Here is a 19,081-nt window from a genome sequence, read left to right on the forward strand (position 1 = left end):
TTTGTTGAAATTATGACTACCGTAATGGCTCCAAGCAATATCTGCTTCTTACTCTATACTCGCATGTTTGCACATATTCAAGTATATTAAAAGAATTTGCTAGAAAGTTTGTTCAAATTATTTAAAGTCAATGATTTAACTAATTATCAATGAAACAGGCTTAAGAAAACCTCCAATTAATCCTCCGGTTCCAATGAAACCGCTGTATTGGACAAGAATTATAACTTCGAAACCTGCTCCGGTCGCAGCCACAGAGATTAAAAAGGAAGATTTATGGCAGGTAAAATATGAATGTATTTAATTAGTAAATATAAAATATATATGAGAAATAAAAATTTTGAAAATTTCAAGAAAAGAAAAATACTATTTAAATTGTAAAGGCCGATTTAAAACTAGTTTTAATAGTGTTACCATTTATGATGGCATATTTATTTTAATATTCATCAGTATATTGGCGGAAAGCTCGCCAAAAAATTTTATGTCTTGAGCAAATCAAAATGATAAAAATTACCAATAAAAATTTAAAATTTTTGCATATTTGCAAACGTATTCACTTTTTCTCATAAAATTTTATTATTAAAGGATTTGGAGGAGGCAAACATTAGTAATTTGCAAAAATTTATGAATTTATTTTCGCGACAAGTTGTGACTAAGAAAGCGCCAGTTAAAAAAGTTGAAAAACCAAAGAAAAATGTTGCCGTCAAGATTTTGGATAGCAAAAGGTCTCAAAATGTTTATAATTTTGATACATCTGTGTAGTTAATTTGGAAGCTCTGCAGGCAAATTTACGAAGCGGTAAGTAACTTACGAAGCAATAAAAGATTTGTAATATGAATGAATAATAAAATTATTTCTCTATTTGTTTTATTGCAGAGAGCTACTCCTGAGGAATTGTCTATGATTAAAGAGCATGTTTCAAAAAATAAAGAAGAACCTTTAGATAAACCTGAACAATTTCTGTATGATTTATCAGAAATCCAATGTTTTGCGGAAAGAATTTCATGTTTTATGTTTCAAGTCGAGTTCGAAGATAGTGTTGCAACATTATCCAATACGCTCTCCAATTTAAAAAGTTTATGCGAGGTAATTTATATTTAGTCATTATATTATAATGAACTTGAAAATTAAATTATATTCAATTTTAGATAATGCTTAATGGAAAGGAATTGAAACAAGTATTTGGCATAATATTAAAATTAGGGAATGTTATGAATGGCGGTAATAGAACGAGGGGGCAAGCTGATGGATTCGGATTGGAAATTTTGGCCAAACTTAAGGATGTAAAATCAAAAGACAATCAAGTAAGTTATTTTTGTAATATCACACATTTGAACCTTATTAGATTATTGCTTCATTAATTATGAATTAATGTAGATAACGTTGTTACATTTTATTGTGGAAACATATATGGACGAATCCAAAGAAGAGGCGTGGAATGTGGCCCTGCCAATTCCAAATACATGGGACGTAAGCAGGGCAGCTGAAGTAGATTTTGAAAACTTAGCTAAAGTTATAGATCAACTTAAAGTTAAATTAGATGGTGAGTAAAGATCGTCATCATAATAATATTTTTTTTAATTAAAATCATCAACTGCCATAGTTTTATTCGCAGCTTGTACCAAGAGAACACAGAAAGTATTAGACAATTCATCGCCGGAAAATATACAACCATTTAAAGATAAAATGGAAAGCTTTATTCAAAACGCGAATGAAACTATAAACAACGAAAGAACTTCCATGCAAGACATAAAAAATAAATTTATAAAAACAATGTGCTTTTTTTCCTTCAAACCAAAGACGGGGCCGCTGGAAAGCTGTCCCACCAACGAATTTTTTTCACTGTGGATTCCATTTTGTAAAGATTTTGAGCAAATTTGGAAAAAAGAACAGCAGAAACGAAACGATTAAAATTAAAGTAAGTTAAGCTACAGATTTCAAGATTTTTGAGCAATTTCATTACATTGTGATATAATTTTTCCAAATATTTATCGCCATACTCAATCTCAAAATCCTCTGAAATTTTATGATCAATGTATTTCTAGCGCGTAAAAGTATTTTATATTCATCATTATTTTTATCTTGAGTACTGATCATAAATAATAATGATATATGAAATAAGATTTAATTAGATAAAATACATATACTTATTAGAGAAATTCTATTACTATTCTAAAGTAAAAAATAATACAAAACAAGCTGAACAATGATTTCTTACGAATATCCTTGCATAATTTTAAAATTACACTTACCAAAAACACGGAATAGAATGAACATAGTTTTGTTGAATCATTGTTTTTAAATAATTTCATATTTTAATTGATTTTATCGCAGAATGGCAATAGAACAGCGTGCAAAGACTACAAAGAGCGGACGCAATTCCAAAGTTGCCGAACGGCCGAAAAGCTAGAATTGAACGAATGTTCCCAAATAAAATAATGTGATATTTTTATTTATTATATAGGTAAATATATAAGTACTTAAGTTAATTTTATAGTCGCTTGTTAGAAATTTCTTTTACCTGATTATTTAAGAATAACTGTTATAATTATATAAATATATAGTGTCACAGAAGTTTATATAAAGACAATAATATGTAAAATTATTATTGATTACTAAATTGATATTATGTTATAATATTCGAATGATAAAAGTAATGCCGACGAAAATATAAACACTTTGCGCTTAAATTTATTACGATATAAAAGCCATAAGCAAATTTTTAAATTAAATCAGTACAAAATATTTATCAAATTTTATATTAGTAGTTAAAATTATTAGTATTACACATATGTATAGATTTTTGAGTTTCATCAATAAAGTAATTTTGTATTTTGGAGACATATTTACTTTTTGTAAGCAAAAATCCGTATTTATGTGATATTAGACCGCATAACGACGATTTAAGTTTATTTTTGAGTCAATCAATTATCTTAATTGGTTGATTTTCTTCTATTTGTTAAACGATTATTTTTGCCGTGACAAACTTTGAGGCAAAATTTATTACCATCATCATTTGTACACTCAGGTTCTTTATCTTCTGGAAATGGAGTATCAAATAAAATCGTGTTGTACTTGGTGCACGTGTAGTAGTCCTCATGTACTGGTCTCGTGCAATCTACCATTAGATTCAATTGGTCTCGTTTGGCCCTCAAACCAGATTTATAATTGAGAGGCGTCGGTGTATTGGTGTAGTTTTCTCTTGTTGTCTGCATGGAAGTATTCTTTAAGAAAGTCGTTTGCAGTGCTACGCCTACTTTCGAATATGTTCTCAACGTTTGCATAGATTTCGATTTTCCTCGGCTTAAATTGGCCAGCTGTATCGCCTCCCGACGCATATCCCATACATTCCATTTGTATTTTTAACTATCCTCGTTTCGTATAGATGAGTCACAGTTTGTATTTCTACGTCTCTTAGTTCTTTGTGATCTGGTTTTGGAGCTAGTTCTTGACATAATCTCAGTGCATGGTCACTCATGTTCAATATAAGCTCTTGTATTTCGAATAAACCAACCAATTCTGGCTTACCACGTATTACTTCTAAGGCGCTGTACAAATACCTGTCGGGAGTCCTACCAAATGCTTCAATTGCTTGCCGGGTACTAAAAGCGTAGTATTCTGAACGATGTTCCAGCACACCCAGTTCCGGGTTTGCAGGAATCAAAACACCCCGACAATGAACCAGATACCAAATACAAAATCCATTAAATTTTAAATAAAAATCTTCTTTTTGGGACACTTCATCGTAGTTTAATAATATACATTTGAAATCTGTTAAATCTATATTTTCTTTTGGCATTTTCTGCAACCACTCATTTCGTGTATAAATAGGTTTGTCACCTAGCATTGCATGCATTATTGGAACTTTGGCAACCATCAGGTTGGAAACTGATTTTAATTTTAAACATATTTCATTAGTTTCCATAATTATAAATAATTGATTTTGAAGATCAAACCACGAGGACGCTATATTGTAAAACAAAGGATATACGGTAGAAATGATTAAAGCATTTTTCTTATCCACGACTTGTATTGCAGTCAACAAATTTTGTTTATATTTAAGCAAGCTATTTTGTATGTTTTCACCTACTTGTTCAAGGCGCAATTTTAATCTTTTCAGAAATATTTCATACTGCCTTTGCAATATAAGACGATCACGCGTGTTTTCGATATCTGTTAGAGATAAATTAGGTTGCACTCTAAAATTTACTAATAGTCTTCTATCATCTATTTCAGTAGAGTAAAGAATAGCCGTTGTATGCGAGTCCAATATATCTTGAAGTTCACCTAATGAATTATTGAGTAATGTCTTAGATTTTGCGAACGCTGAATCCAGCTCAGAAGGCACATCGAGGATTCCCGAACCAGAACTTCTGCCAAATTCCTTGTTCAATAACCGTATTCCTGACACCAAGTGGGTCAATTCATGTATATAACGAATTTTTTGAGTTTCGTCTGATTCTAGGAAAGAAGCAATATCAGCCAAGCTTGCTATGCTGCTCAAGGCTGTTAATCCTTCATTAAAAACATCCATGCGGGATGGATGACCCATTTGCGATTCAAGCAAAATATGAACGGCTAATTTTCTTCGAAATTGTTCAAGAGATTCTTTATTATTATTTGTTACGTTTAAAGTCTCATTTATAATTTCGCGTGTTAAAGGATATAAGTAATTACTTAATGATTCATTATGCATTTTTATTGACTCACTTATGGTATTGCAGAATTCTTTGCAATTCAATTGCATTTTTAACGTGGACATTTGCGGAGATTCGTCATCTGGAATAGCTAATTTACTAACCACATGATTTACAAATAATTCCAATGTGTCTCTCTTTACCACGCCCTCGGATGAAATTCCCATATCGATATCCAAAGCGAATAACTTTGTTACTTGTTGGACTAATGATTCTTCAACCTCCAAATTTCTAGCGATGCATTCTCTACATATTTCTTGCACAACGTTTTTGAAAACGTTATCGTTTTCAAATGCTCGCTCCATTTTGATATCTGAACAAAATTGTCTAAAGTATATAAAATCAAAAAAAAAGTGTAATATAAAACTAATATTTAGTAAATCATTTGTTATTTAAGGCATTTGTTTCACTAATAATCCGAATACATTTAATCTATGCGCTTTTTAGTTGGAAACAATATTTTATGTATCCGAATCTGTTTTTATGTTCTCCAAAAATATTACACATCATTGAAAAAAGTAATATATATTAATACTATAATTCTATAGTATTAATATATAATACTAAAAATTAGTGTAATGTGAATACAATTCGATAGAAGAATTTAGGATGCCAATTGAGAATAGAAAAACGAAATTTATACTGGATGTAGGCAGCAAGAAATATGAACTACTCATTTTGCATTTAATAACTAAACATAAACAGATGAATAACGATCTGAAAATCAAATTACAAGAAGAATGCTTTAAATTTCTTTATAAAACTTTATTATCAAATTATCTATCACCAATAAAATTATAAAGTTGTCAATTCAAATACCCATTTTTGGGTTTTTGAATCGGTACATTTAGCTGCATATACAAAGTCTTGGGATTTTAATCGTCCGGCATCAAGGCATAAATTTGAAGCTATATTTCGAATTTGTTTGTCTTTCGTATACTCCCATTTTTGATCTCTATCACGACTCATGCAGGGAGACATTGTGACTTTATGTTCATTATCATCAGCACTGCTTTTGATATTAGCACAGCTCTCAAAAGTTCTTAAAATTCCTTTGTGTGTTAGAGCAATCATCTGACTAGGTTTAACAGTATTATGACAAGTATAAACACCCATTTTAAATATGCTATCAGAACTATGTTGTAAATTATCTAAGCACAACTGCATAGCATTGTTCATCAGCATACCATAATATTTCGAATGCTCTGTTGGAACAAATAAATCTGGATAGACATTTTTCAAATACCATTTAAATGACTTACATTTTAATTTTTTTCGTAAAGTTTTTCTATGTGTTAAATCCCCAATATCTGGATGATACCGCAAATCTGGTCTATGTAAGAAATACAAATCAGAATATTCATCCATCCAAACCAAAGCAAGTCGAGCTGTATTTATTCCATGCGTGTCTTTGTCATTTGGAAATTGATAAGGATGAAAATCTCTAAATATATGTCCAACCCTAGAACAAGGGATAGTCTCTATTGTACCCCCACATTGCCAAATTCTAAAAGACATTTCTAAGTTCTCACCACCCCAACCATCCATTTGTTCATCATATGAACCTATTTCCCAGAAATATTTTCTTGAAATCGCTAGAAGACCACCTGCCATAGTTGGAGAAAAAGTGGGGGATGTAATTCCATGACGATCATCAGACTTGCTCTTTTTACTATTCTCTAATTTTCTTATTCGTCTTACTTCTCTATCAGGAATGTCAATCCATGTGAAATGACCATTCCAAGAAAAACCTCCTACTTGGAAAAAGTCTCCATTATTGCTGTATTTAAGAGTATCAGAAGCTATTACATCAATTATGGGCACAAGCACACTTGTTGGGGATTCTCGAATCCGATGAACTAGAGGTTCCAACCACTGAGTGACAGCTTCACAATGGGCATCAAGAAATATAATAACTTCTTCTCGGGCTAATCTTGCTCCAGCTAATCTTGCTCGGATAAGACCTGATCTGTTTTCTAATCGAATAAGTTTGACTAAATTTTTAGAAAATCTTGTCTTAATATAATAACTAAGTTTGCCTTGCAATTCTGTATCAGTGCTTGCATCATCCACTAAAATTATTTCTTTTAAAATGTTGCTAGGTGATGTATTCAACACACTCCATATCGTTCTCATTAATACTGAATATGGTTCATTGTGAAATATAATTATTACACTCACAGTTGGAAGAACACCATCAAATATCTTGGATTTACATTTAGGACTTCGAACATCAGGTGTTGTTCTGTTGTAACTAATTTTACTGCTTAAATAAGTGTTTAAAGCATGCTTTTTAAGAGACTCATCACCTAAGATTTTTTCTTCGTCCAATAAAATAACGGCTTCTCCATTATCACCCAAACCTGGAACCATTCTTCTTTCATCTTGTCTAATCTCTTCCTCATATTTTATGTCAGAACTTAATATTTTATGTTTAGATATAAATCCTTCTGATTTTGCAATTTCCTTCCTATGACGGTTATTTAGTACATTAAAATATATAACAAATCCAAGTATAAATAAAAATACAAACAAAAGCTTGCAGGTGAATGTTCGTCGAATAGTAGGAAATTTAAGTAGCATTTTTGTGGCTTTAATTCATGTTGGAAAAATATAACCTGTAGTTTGATATGTGAAAATAACGTGGTATTACATTATCGGATTGGCTATCATTTTAAGATAAGATATAAAAACTGGAAGCCCATGGCAGACTTTTAATAACATAAGCAATATGTTTAAAAAATGTTGAATACAAACTAGGAATACGACATAGTTTACAAATTTTTTGCTAGTGTCAGTGTCAAAAAGAATGACGTCCCCACCTAGAGGAAAAGCGAATAATTAAAGCGATATGAACTGATGGAAAATCGCCTTTCTCGGAAAAAAAAACTAGTTTGAGTAACTAGTAGGGTGCATGGCATCGTGCCTTAAGGCAAATTGCTGGAACTTCCCGTACCGTAATTAAAAATCTTGGTACGGAACCCAAAAAAATTACACAAAATGTGTACACATTATTAAAATCTCTATAAAATATTTGATAATTTGATACATATGTCCAATAAACATTTTTGACAGCCAAATAACATTTTTTTAACTTATTTTTATTGAGAGTCCATAACCGCTGGACCTGCCTTCCCAAAATCAGTTTTTTATCTTGTCAATACAAATAAAATGTTTTTTGGATTATTAAAATCGAACGCTCCGTTCTCTTAAAAACTGAGTTACCGTTTTTGGTACTTTTTGCCCCGTATCTTCGGAACAGCTAGACCCACATGAACACAGGGTACTCTATATATAATATATTTTTTTAAAAACTATGTTTTGTTGGCTCATCATACTATATTAATTACTCCTGAATTTTACATAAATATAGTTTTCATAACAAACTTTTTATTTGTGACTACATATTCTAGTGTCTACTTAGTCATGACTAGACAACTGCAGTTGTTCTAACCAAATTCCTGCTATTTTATTGACTAAAAAATCAGTTTTCTAACTTATATGTTGATATTTTATATCTATAATAAATAAAGTATAATGTATAATCATTCAGTTAAACTTTTTTTGTTTACTACATCTTTTCATTATAAATTATGTTGGATATGAAACAATTTGATTAAAACATTATCAATATTTTTTTTTAATTTAGAAACTAATAATTATTAATTTCAATATTTTATTTTTATATTATTTATTATGGTAACAAATAACATTAACATTAACATGGTAATAATTAAAAATTGTACTACAATACAAAATAGTATCTGAAAACTAGAAAGGCACAGTATAATGTAATATAATTGACCTATGTAAAGCATAAGAGCTCATTTTCAATATCTAATTGAATAATATTTAAGCATTTAAATAATTCTGATCATCTCATATATTCACACTGTAACAAAAATGTGAATATAAAGGTGGGATTGTATGGACTTGTATTAATCAATCATAAATCATTATTCATTTCAAATTTAAATAATGTTTTCCATTAGTACAAAATATCAATAAATTAATAATACCTACATATTAAAATCAACTCAAAATAGAATTTAATAATTCTTCAATAGCATTCATCATGGTATAAATCTTATTTCTATGCGACCGGAGTGCTTATTTACAGCCTCCCAGCAGCTGCATTGTAAAGAGGTTTTGTGCATAATATCGGTATAAAATTTTCCATTTAAATGATCTATTTCATGTTGTATTATCCTCGCTGTCCAACCATAGGCTTTCATATTAATTGGTTTTCCATTTTGATCGAAACCTGATAAAGCAATTTCTTTATAACGAGGAACATCTGCACAAAAACCACGAACTGATTCACATGCCTCTTGATATGATACTTTGTCATAGTTTATTATCTTCATTTCAGGATTTATAACAACCTAAAAATTTACCAAGATTAATTAACTATAATTGATTTAGATTGAATCATTAATTACTTGGAAGGGGACTATCATCATATCTCTACTTTTTATGATTTCTGGTGCATACGAATCAAGCAATCCTTTGTCAAAATTCATTGCAAATATTCTCAGGGAAACTCCAATTTGTGGAGCTGCTAATCCCATGCTTTTATATTTATTCATAACATATTTCATAGTTTCAATGACTTGCTGAACCTCATCACTATTTATTTTATCTTTTGAAACTTCTTTAGCTACATTTCTAAGAACAGGATCGCCTATTTGTGTTACATGTTTGTAAGGTGGATTGTTTATCCTAGGGCCCCAATATTCTTTATACCATTTCGTAAAAGATTTGAACCGTTCATGGTTTTGATTGCATTTATATACTCCTTTGAATAATTCGTGTAACTTGGAAGTTTTCAACCTTGTTAAACTCAGCATAATGAACAACATATAATTATTTTTTAGGTTAATAATAGGTTATAATAATAACAAATAAATTAATACATCATGATCACTATGATGCAATAGATTTTCAAGTATTTCAAATAGGTCTGTTGACTGGTGATTAATAATTATAAATATTAGTGATATTTATAATTTATGATTTTCAGTTTGAAATTCGTGCTCTAGACTTCATCGAACTAGTGGCGGCCATCTTTTTTGACAATTTGACGTTTGATACCGAGATTTTTTGAACCGCATTTGCTTCGGTTATTATTTAAATTTCTAATTATATTTTATGTGAGATTTAATTAGTTTTTGCACCGCGGCTTTTACTAATTTATTAGATTAATTTGATATAAAAATTTAAAAGAATGTGCTTTTATAAATTACAAAACTGATATTTGTTATAGTACTTGGATCTTCTTCATTTCGTTATAATTATAATTATGTCTATTAACAGGGCGATTAATTCTAATCATTATCATAAATGAGATATTTACAACAATTGAAATTTGTGATTTGAAAAATATGAAATAGGTATTGAAAAGGTGAAATTAGAAGTGAAATTTAAATTTAAAGTGGTTGTGTAGTTCAAAAGTGTGTCAACATTGAGGGTTCCAGACATCTTCTCCAGATAATTTTCTTCTATATGTAAGTCAAATACAATTTTCATAAAAAACAAGTTAAAATAATATTTTTTGGAATTATATATAAACATTTAGTATAAGTCAATAATTGAGTATCTTTTTTAATAATTAATAATTATTAATAACCTTCTGTAAATGATTGTTGAAAAAACACTAAGATATTGCACGGATAATAAATACAGTTTGTATATATTTTAATATATAATTATATTTTTAACTCGGGAATGATTAATATGAATCCAAACATGATCCAAACATACTTTAACTCAAATTGATGGTTTTTGATATGATTTTCCATAATAAACATTGCAATTTATAAATTAAAACTAAATATAAAAATTAAAACTTTTAATATATAAAAATTAAAACTATATATATATATATATATATCATATCATTTTTTGTTAATTAATAATAATATGCTAAATTAATTTTATACTAGAAACAGTTTTGGTCAATAATTGATTTAAATAATATGTTGGAAAATAAATTTTAGAGTTTTATTGAAATTGTTTTTGGGTATTTATTCTATTTTGATTAACATTTTGTTATAAATATTTTTTATCTCAACATTTATTAAAATATGTTCAACATGTTATTTTGATGATATCCTTCATTATGTAATAGAAACATTATTTACAACTGCAGTTACATTATTTACAATTATAACAGTCTAATATCATTCGTTGAAAAAAAATAATTTCTACTTTTTATATACATTTGCAAATAGTTATTTTCTTGATAAATTAAAGCTGCATAAAATAGCCACAGTGTGTGTGCAAATAAATATTAAGATTATTAGTTCGATCAAAAAATAAATTCCAAGATTAAATCTAAATTGCATTCTAATTTTTATTCAATAATAAAGTAAACAGAAAACACACCAATTCGAACTGCAATTGCAATTTTATCAACATCTAAAAAAATATTAAACTGAATATTTATTTCGCTTCAAATATTTATTAGGAAATAGCTAAACATCAAACTTCTAGCAACAGATTAGAGTTTTGAAATTTACAACCTATTTTCTGATTAGAAATTCAGAACCTATTTTCTGCTGTGAATGAAAATATTGAACAACCTTGTATAATTATATTGTACTGTATTGCAGTATATTTTGCTGGTTGAAAATATGAATTACACGAAAAATTAATTTAATATAATTACTATTGCACAACTGCTTGAGATGCCACATTCCAGGAGGCTCAAGCGTAAATCACCAATGGATAATATCCTAATCTAGCAAATTGTTTAATGGAACAATTTCTATATTTTTTAGAGTAATCATCAAAATATGTTAGTTAAGTTAATTTAATTTTTTTTTTTGTAGTATTATTATATTATTTTATTATTTACTATTATTATATATTACTATTATTATTAGTTACTATTTTTATGTTATTATTTTTATTTATTCTTATTTAGTTTATTCTTTTTAGTTTATATATATATAAGCAATGCAGCTCATAGAATATAAGTACTGTTCTGATTGCTGTAAAATAATAAATGAATAAAAAAAAAAAAAAATATATATATATATAATTACTCAGATTGTATGAAAGTATTATGTAAATCTATTGATCACTTTAAAGGACGAAGGAATGGAATTACAGAGCATTACCACGTTTGGAAAATTCCAATTGGAAACCTATTAAAATCCAAAGTAAATTACTACAGGAAAACCTACAGGAAATTGGGTCAAAATCAAAATGTAAATTTGCTCAAAATATTCCTCACCCTATGAACACGAAATACGAAGTATTAGGATTTTATTGTTTACTTTAGAGGACAAAGGAAACGAATTACAGCAAATTCAAGGCCTTTCGAACGCTGCAGGGTTTGGAAAATTCCAATTGGAAACCAATCAAAAGCCAAAGTAAATTAATAAAGTAAAACCTATCACTTGAGATAACAAATCAAAATTTAGTTAATAATTGGATCAAAAACAAAACATAATTTTGATCAAAACATTCCTTAAAATCTTCGACAACTTCTCACCAATATAATCAGCAACTTTATGAGAGTTCTTTCTAAATGATGTGACAATTGAAATTGAAAAATCGAAATACAAATGTTTACCAGGTACCTAATTAGACTAATAATCAGTTTTAACAAATATTTTCAACTATGGGTTTTCAGTCAGAAAGACAACTGAATTATAATCATGATTTCTAAACCAAACAAAGATCCCAATCAGTTTTCTGTAGATTTTTCGAAATATTCTAGAAAGATTTTTGTTACAAGATCATCCCGATGAAATATGTATAGTACATAATTATAGTGTGATTTAAAAAATCACTTCTTAACATATTACAAGCGGGGCGAGTAACAATACCCGCCTCGAGGACTATTGGGTAATTGGGTATTTTTGCCTTTTTGAATTATACTGACTCTAATATCGGTTTACATATTGATATTGAAAGTGTTAGCAGATAGTTTTTGTTTAAATTCTATCAATTTAGTTTTCATCGTCAATTTTAGTATTTAGTGTACGTAATATTATCATAATTAGAAGTATGTAAAGTTTTGATATTTTTTACTTTTCTTCAAATAACTTTTAATTTTTATTTCGAACATTATAATTTGTTCACATCAGTAAAAACTAGATAAAATTTACTAAAAATCTAGTAAAAACTGCTATATACATTCCGGTAATGAAATTTTGAATAACTTGAGTTACGATCGTAGTTGAAATGCGGTATTTTTCTGATAATTTGCACTATATATATTTAGAATATATTTTATTTTTCTTTAAGTAAATATTACTTTTGAATATTTGAAAACGAAGAAGTCTACTAAAATCTAGTAAAACTTATTATTTACATTTGGATATCGAAATTTTAAATGGGAGGACATTATAGCATTGAGGCACTTTTGTATTTCGACTGATTAAAATAATAAACTTATATTTCAAGTTTTCATTTGTACCTCTTGCATATTTCTAAGGTGTTTCGCCAATTTTGAGGAGAACCACACATTTTAATAAAATACAATTGTATTTGTTGATAATGTCTCTTTTGACTCCTCTCAAAGAATTGTATTCTACTCTTACGGAATAGATAATTAAGTATATTTAGAAAAATAACTCATTAAATGAATAACTGAAAATAAAAGTACTAGTGCAAAATGAAAGAACTAACTGCAAATAAATAAAACAAAACATATTCTAAGTGCTAAACTTATATGCATATCCTTATATAATTGAAAGAATAGTAAATATTATTAATGTAAACTAGAAAACTTACCTGTATGGAACCCCAAGCCGACAGCTACATGTGGTTTCGGGATATCATCTTGGTGGTCAGGTTGTGAAAGCTAAAAGGATTTTAACACACTGATAACACTTAATGGAACCTAACTAATCGATTTCTTACACAATGAAAATATCTGATAAGACTGAATAAAACGAAATTCACACTACGGACGTATGAAAAGAATAACTAAACATTGGTGTATGCATGGGCCTACCAAGTTTGTCGAAATTGCCCGATTTTAATAATTTTGATAGTGTTATCCGATTTTACATGCATTTATATAGGATAAATGAGTTTTTGGAGTCTTATATATTAACGATTATTAGTAGTAAATATTTATAGTTTTGATTTTTTCTTTTTCTTACCGTCTTTTGCATGTGTTGAGCTTTGCTTATAATAAAAATATTACATATTATATTATATAAAAAAAAATCAAGAATAATAAAAAAATTCTTGCTTTTTTTGTAAATTTTTCTGTTTTATATCAATGAAAACAATATTTATTCTTTTTATTGCTTATAATAAAAATATTACATATTATATTATATAAGAAAAATCAAGAAATATTAAAAAATCTTTGCTTTTTTGCAAATTTTTCTGTTTTATATCAATGAAAAACAATATTTATTCTTTTTCGGCGCCTTTGAAATGAATGTGAAATTCAAATGAAAACGAAATATGAAACGGAAATGACTCCGGTCGGATACAACTCCGGTCGGATATGACTCCGGCCGGATATGACTCCAGTCGGATATGACTCCGGTCGGATACAACTCCGGCCGGATATGACTCCGGTCGGATACGACTCCGGTCGGATATGACTCCGGTCGGATACAACTCCGGTCGGATATGACTCCGGCCAGATATGACTCCGGTCGGATACAACTCCGGTCGGATATGACTCCGGCCGGATATGACTTCGGTCGGATATGACTCCGGTCTAATACGACTCCGCCCGGATACAACTCCGCCCGGATATGACTCCGGCCGGATACGACTCCGGTCGGATATGACTCAGGCCGGATACAACTCCGGTCGGATATGACTCCGGTCGGATATGACTCCGGCCGGATATGACTTCGGCCGGATATGACTCCGGTCGGATATGACTCCTGTCGGATACAACTCCGGTCGGATGTGACTCCGGTCGGATATGACTTCGGTCGGATACAACTCCGGCCGGATATGACCCCGGTCGGATACAACTCCGGTCGGATATGACTCCGGTCGGATACAACTCCGGTCGGATATGACTCCGGCCGGATATGACTCCGGTCGGATATGACTCCGGTCGGATACAACTCCGGTCGGATATGACTCCGGTCGGATATGACTCCGGTCGGATACAACTCCGGCCGAATATGACTCCGGCCGGATATGACTCCGGCCGGATATGACTCCGGTCGGATATGACTCCGGTCGGATATGACTCCGGTCGGATATGACTCCGGCCGGATATGACACCGGTCGGATACAACTCCGGCCGGATATGACTCCGGTCGGATATGACTCCGGTCGGATATGACTCCAGTCGGATATGACTCCGGTCGGATACAACTCCGGCCGGATATGACTCCGGTCGGATATGACTCCGGTCGGATATGACTCCGGCCGGATACAACTCCGGTCGGATATGACTCCGGTCGGATATGACTCCGGCCGGATACAACTCCGGTCGGATATGACTCCGGTCGGATATGACTCCGGTCGGATACAACTCCGGCCGGATATGACTCCGGCCGGATATGACTACGGTCGGATATGACTCCGGCCGGATATGACACCGGTCGGATACAACTCCGGCCGGATATGACACCAGTCGGATACAACTCCGGTCGGATATGACACCGGTCGGATATGACTCCGGCCGGATACAACTCCGGTCGGATATGACTCCGGCCGGATATGACTCCGGCCGGATATGACTCCAGTCGGATACTACTCCGGTCGGATATGACTTCGGTTGGATATGACTCCGGTCGGATACTACTCCGGTCGGATATGACTCTGGTCGGATATGACTCCGGCCGGATACAACTCCGGTCGGATATGACTCCGGTCGGATATGACTCCGGCCGGATACAACTCCGGTCGGATATGACTCCGGTCGGACACAACTCCGTTCGGATATGACTCCGGTCGGATATGACTCCGGACGGATATGACTCCCCGAGTATGACTCCGGCCGGATATGACTCCGGCCGGATATGACTCCGGTCGGATATGACTCCGGCCGGATACAACTCCGGTCGGATATGACTCCGGTCGGATATGACTCCGGCCGGATACAATTCCGGTCGGATATGACTCCGGTCGGATACAACTCCGGCCGGATATGACACCGGTCGGACACAACTCCGGTCGGATATGACTCCAGTTGGATATGAATCCGATCGGATATGACTTCGGCCGTATATGACTCCTGTCGGATACAACTCCGGTCGGATATGACTCCGGTCGGATATGACTCCGGTCGGATATGACTCCGGTCGGATACAACTCCGGCCGCTTATGACTCCGGTCGGATACAACTCCGGCCGCTTATGACTCCGGTCGGATACAACTCCGGTCGGATATGACTCCGGTCGGATACTACTCCGGTCGGATATGACTCCGGTCGGATATGACTCTGGTCGGATATGACTCCGGTCAAATACAACTCCGGTCGAATACAACTCCGGTCGGATACGACTCCGGCCGGATATGACTCCGGCCGGATATGACTCCCGTCGGATATGACTCCGGTCGGATATGACTCCGGTCGGATATGACTCCGGCCGGATATGACTCCGGTAGGATACAACTCCGGTCGGATATGACTCCGGTCGGATATGACACCGGTCGGATACAACTCCGGTCGGATATGACTCCAGTTGGATATGAATCCGGTCGGATATGACTCCGGCCGTATATGACTCCTGTCGGATACAACTCCGGTCGGATATGACTCCGGTCGGATATGACTCCGGTCGGATATGACTCCGGTCGGATACAACTCCGGCCGGATATGACTCCGGTCGGATACAACTCCGGTCGGATATGACTCCGGCCGGATACAACTCCGGTCGGATATGACTCCGGTCGGATATGACTCCGGTCGGATATGACTCCGGCCGGATATGACTCCGGCCAGATATGACTCCGGTCGGACACAATTCCGGTCGGATATGACTCCGGTCGGATACAACTCCGGCCGGATATGACACCGGTCGGATACAACTCTGGTCGGATATGACTCCAGTTGGATATGAATCCGGTCGGATATGACTTCGGCCGTATATGACTCCTGTCGGATACAACTCCGGTCGGATATGACTCCGGACGGATATGACTCCGGTCGGATACAACTCCGGCCGCTTATGACTCCGGTCGGATACAACTCCGGTCGGATATGACTCCGGTCGGATACTACTCCGGTCGGATATGACTCCGGCCGGATATGACTCCGGCCGGATATGACTCCGGTCGGATATGACTCCGGCCGGATACAACTCCGGTCGGATATGACTCCGGTCGGATATGACTCCGGTAGGATATGACTCCGGCCGGATATGACTCCGGTCGGATACTACTCCGGTCGGATATGACTCCGGTCGGATATGACTCTGGTCGGATATGACTCCGGTCGAGTACAACTCCGGTCGGATACAACTCCGGTCGGATACGACTCCGGCCGGATATGACTCCGGCCGGATATGACTCCGGCCGGATATGACTCCGGCCGGATATGACTCCCGTCGGATATGACTCCGGTCGGATATGACTCCGGTCGGATATGACTCCGGCCGGATATGACACCGGTCGGATACAACTCTGGTCGGATATGACTCCAGTTGGATATGAATCCGGTCGGATATGACTCCGGCCGTATATGACTCCTGTCGGATACAACTCCGGCCGTATATGACTCCTGTCGGATACAACTCCGGTCGGATATGACTCCGGTCGGATATGACTCCGGCCGGGTACGACTCCGGTCGGATATGACTCCGGTCGGATATGACTCCGGTCGGATACAACTCCGGCCGGGTACGACTCCGGTCGGATACAACTCCGGTCGGATATGACTCCGGTCGGATACAACTCCGGCCGGGTATGACTCCGGTCGGATACAACTCCGGTCGGATATGACTCCGGCCGGATACAACTCCGGTCGGATACTACTCCGGTCGGATATGACTCTGGTCGGATATGACTCCGGTCGAATACAACTCCGGTCGGATATGACTCCGGTCGGATGCAACTCCGATCGGATACGACTCCGGCCGGATATGACTCCGGCCGGATATGACTCCCGTTGGATATGACTCCGGTCGGATATGACTCCGGCCGGATATGACTCCGGTCGGATACAACTCCGATCGGATATGACTCCGGTCGGATACCACTCCGGTCGGATACCACTCCGGTCGGATATGACACCGGTCGGATACAACTCCGGTCGGATATGACTCCAGTTGGATAGGACTTCGGTCAGATATGATTCCGGTCGCATATGACTCCGGTCGGATACAACTCCGGTCGGATATGACTCCGGTCGGATACAACTCCGGCCGGATATGACACCGGTCGGATACAACTCCGGTCGGATATGACTCCGGTCGGATACAACTCCGGTCGGATATGACTCCGGCCGGATATGACTCCGGTCGGATATGACTCCGGTCGGATATGACTCCGGCCGGATATGACACCGGTCGGATACAACTCCGGCCGGATATGACACCGGTCGGATACAACTCCGATCGGATATGACTCCGGTCGGATATGACTCCGGTCGGATACAACTCCGGTCGGATATGACTCCGGTCGGATACAACTTCGGTTGGATATGACTCCGGTCGGATATGACTCCGGCCGGATACAACTCCGGTCGGATATGACTCCGGTCGGATATGACTCCGGCCGGATATGACACCGGTCGGATACAACTCCGGCCGGATGTGACTCCGGTCGGATATGACTCCGGCCGGGTATGACTCCGGTCGGATACAACTCCGGCCGGATATGACACCGGTCGGATACAACTCCGGTCGGATATGACTCCGGTCGGCTATGACTCCGGTCGGATACAACTTCGGTCGGATATGACTCCGGTCGGATATGACTCCGGCCGGATACAACTCCGGTCGGATATGACTCCGGTCGGATATGACTCCGGCCGGATATGACACCGGTCGGATACAACTCCGGCCGGATGTGACTCCGGTCGGATATGACTCCGGCCGGGTATGACTCCGGTCGGATACGACTCCGGTCGGATACGACTCCGGTCGGATATGACTCCGGTCGGATATGACTCCGGGCGGAAATGACTCCGGTCGGCTATGACTCCGGTCGGATACAACTTTGGTCGGATATGACTCCGGTCGGATACAACTCCGGTCGGATATGACTCCGGTCGGATATGACTCCGGTCGGATACGACTCCGGTCGGATATGACTCCGGTCGGATATGACTTCGGTCGGATATGACTCCGGTCGGATATGACTCCTGTCGGATTGGATATGACTCCAGTTCGAGTCGGAAACGACTCGGGTCGGATACGTCTCAGCCCGGACATAAATCCGGCCGGATATAACTCCGGTCGGATATGACTCCAATTGGATATGACTCCGGTCGGATATGA

General features: G+C 35.7%; 4 protein-coding genes across 4 annotated transcripts; 1 reads left to right on the top strand and 3 right to left on the bottom strand.

Moving 5' to 3' along the window:
- The first annotated feature begins 24 nt into the window (after positions 1-24).
- LOC113381686 (protein cappuccino-like) lies at positions 25-1,908 on the top strand. The gene is made up of 7 exons (XM_026620436.1): positions 25-34; positions 159-280; positions 583-732; positions 874-1,083; positions 1,146-1,301; positions 1,375-1,540; positions 1,613-1,908. Exons 1-7 carry the CDS (start codon positions 25-27, stop codon positions 1,906-1,908), a joined length of 1,110 nt encoding a protein of 369 aa, XP_026476221.1.
- Positions 1,909-2,930: 1,022 nt separating this feature from the next.
- LOC113381697 (cilia- and flagella-associated protein 206-like) lies at positions 2,931-4,999 on the bottom strand. The gene is given in 2 exon segments (XM_026620440.1): positions 2,931-3,358; positions 3,361-4,999. Coding segments are annotated over 2 exon segments (2,067 nt in total).
- Positions 5,000-5,482: 483 nt separating this feature from the next.
- On the bottom strand, positions 5,483-7,438 carry LOC113363618 (polypeptide N-acetylgalactosaminyltransferase 1-like). The gene has a single exon (XM_026606109.1). The coding sequence runs from the start codon at positions 7,275-7,277 to the stop codon at positions 5,490-5,492; it is 1,788 nt and encodes a 595-aa protein (XP_026461894.1). The 5' UTR covers positions 7,278-7,438; the 3' UTR covers positions 5,483-5,489.
- Positions 7,439-8,617: 1,179 nt separating this feature from the next.
- Positions 8,618-9,685, bottom strand: LOC113363620 (peptide deformylase, mitochondrial-like). Its single transcript, XM_026606111.1, has 2 exons — positions 9,137-9,685; positions 8,618-9,079 (listed from the first exon to the last, which is right to left on the bottom strand). Exons 1-2 carry the CDS (start codon positions 9,554-9,556, stop codon positions 8,768-8,770), a joined length of 732 nt encoding a protein of 243 aa, XP_026461896.1. The 5' UTR covers positions 9,557-9,685; the 3' UTR covers positions 8,618-8,767.
- Positions 9,686-19,081: the final 9,396 nt, after the last annotated feature.

The sequence above is a fragment of the Ctenocephalides felis genome, unplaced genomic scaffold, assembly GCF_003426905.1.
Source record: "Ctenocephalides felis isolate EL2017-DRISC unplaced genomic scaffold, ASM342690v1 CF-g0.4_SCAFFOLD_00845, whole genome shotgun sequence".
NCBI classification, from domain to species: Eukaryota; Metazoa; Arthropoda; class Insecta; order Siphonaptera; family Pulicidae; genus Ctenocephalides; species Ctenocephalides felis.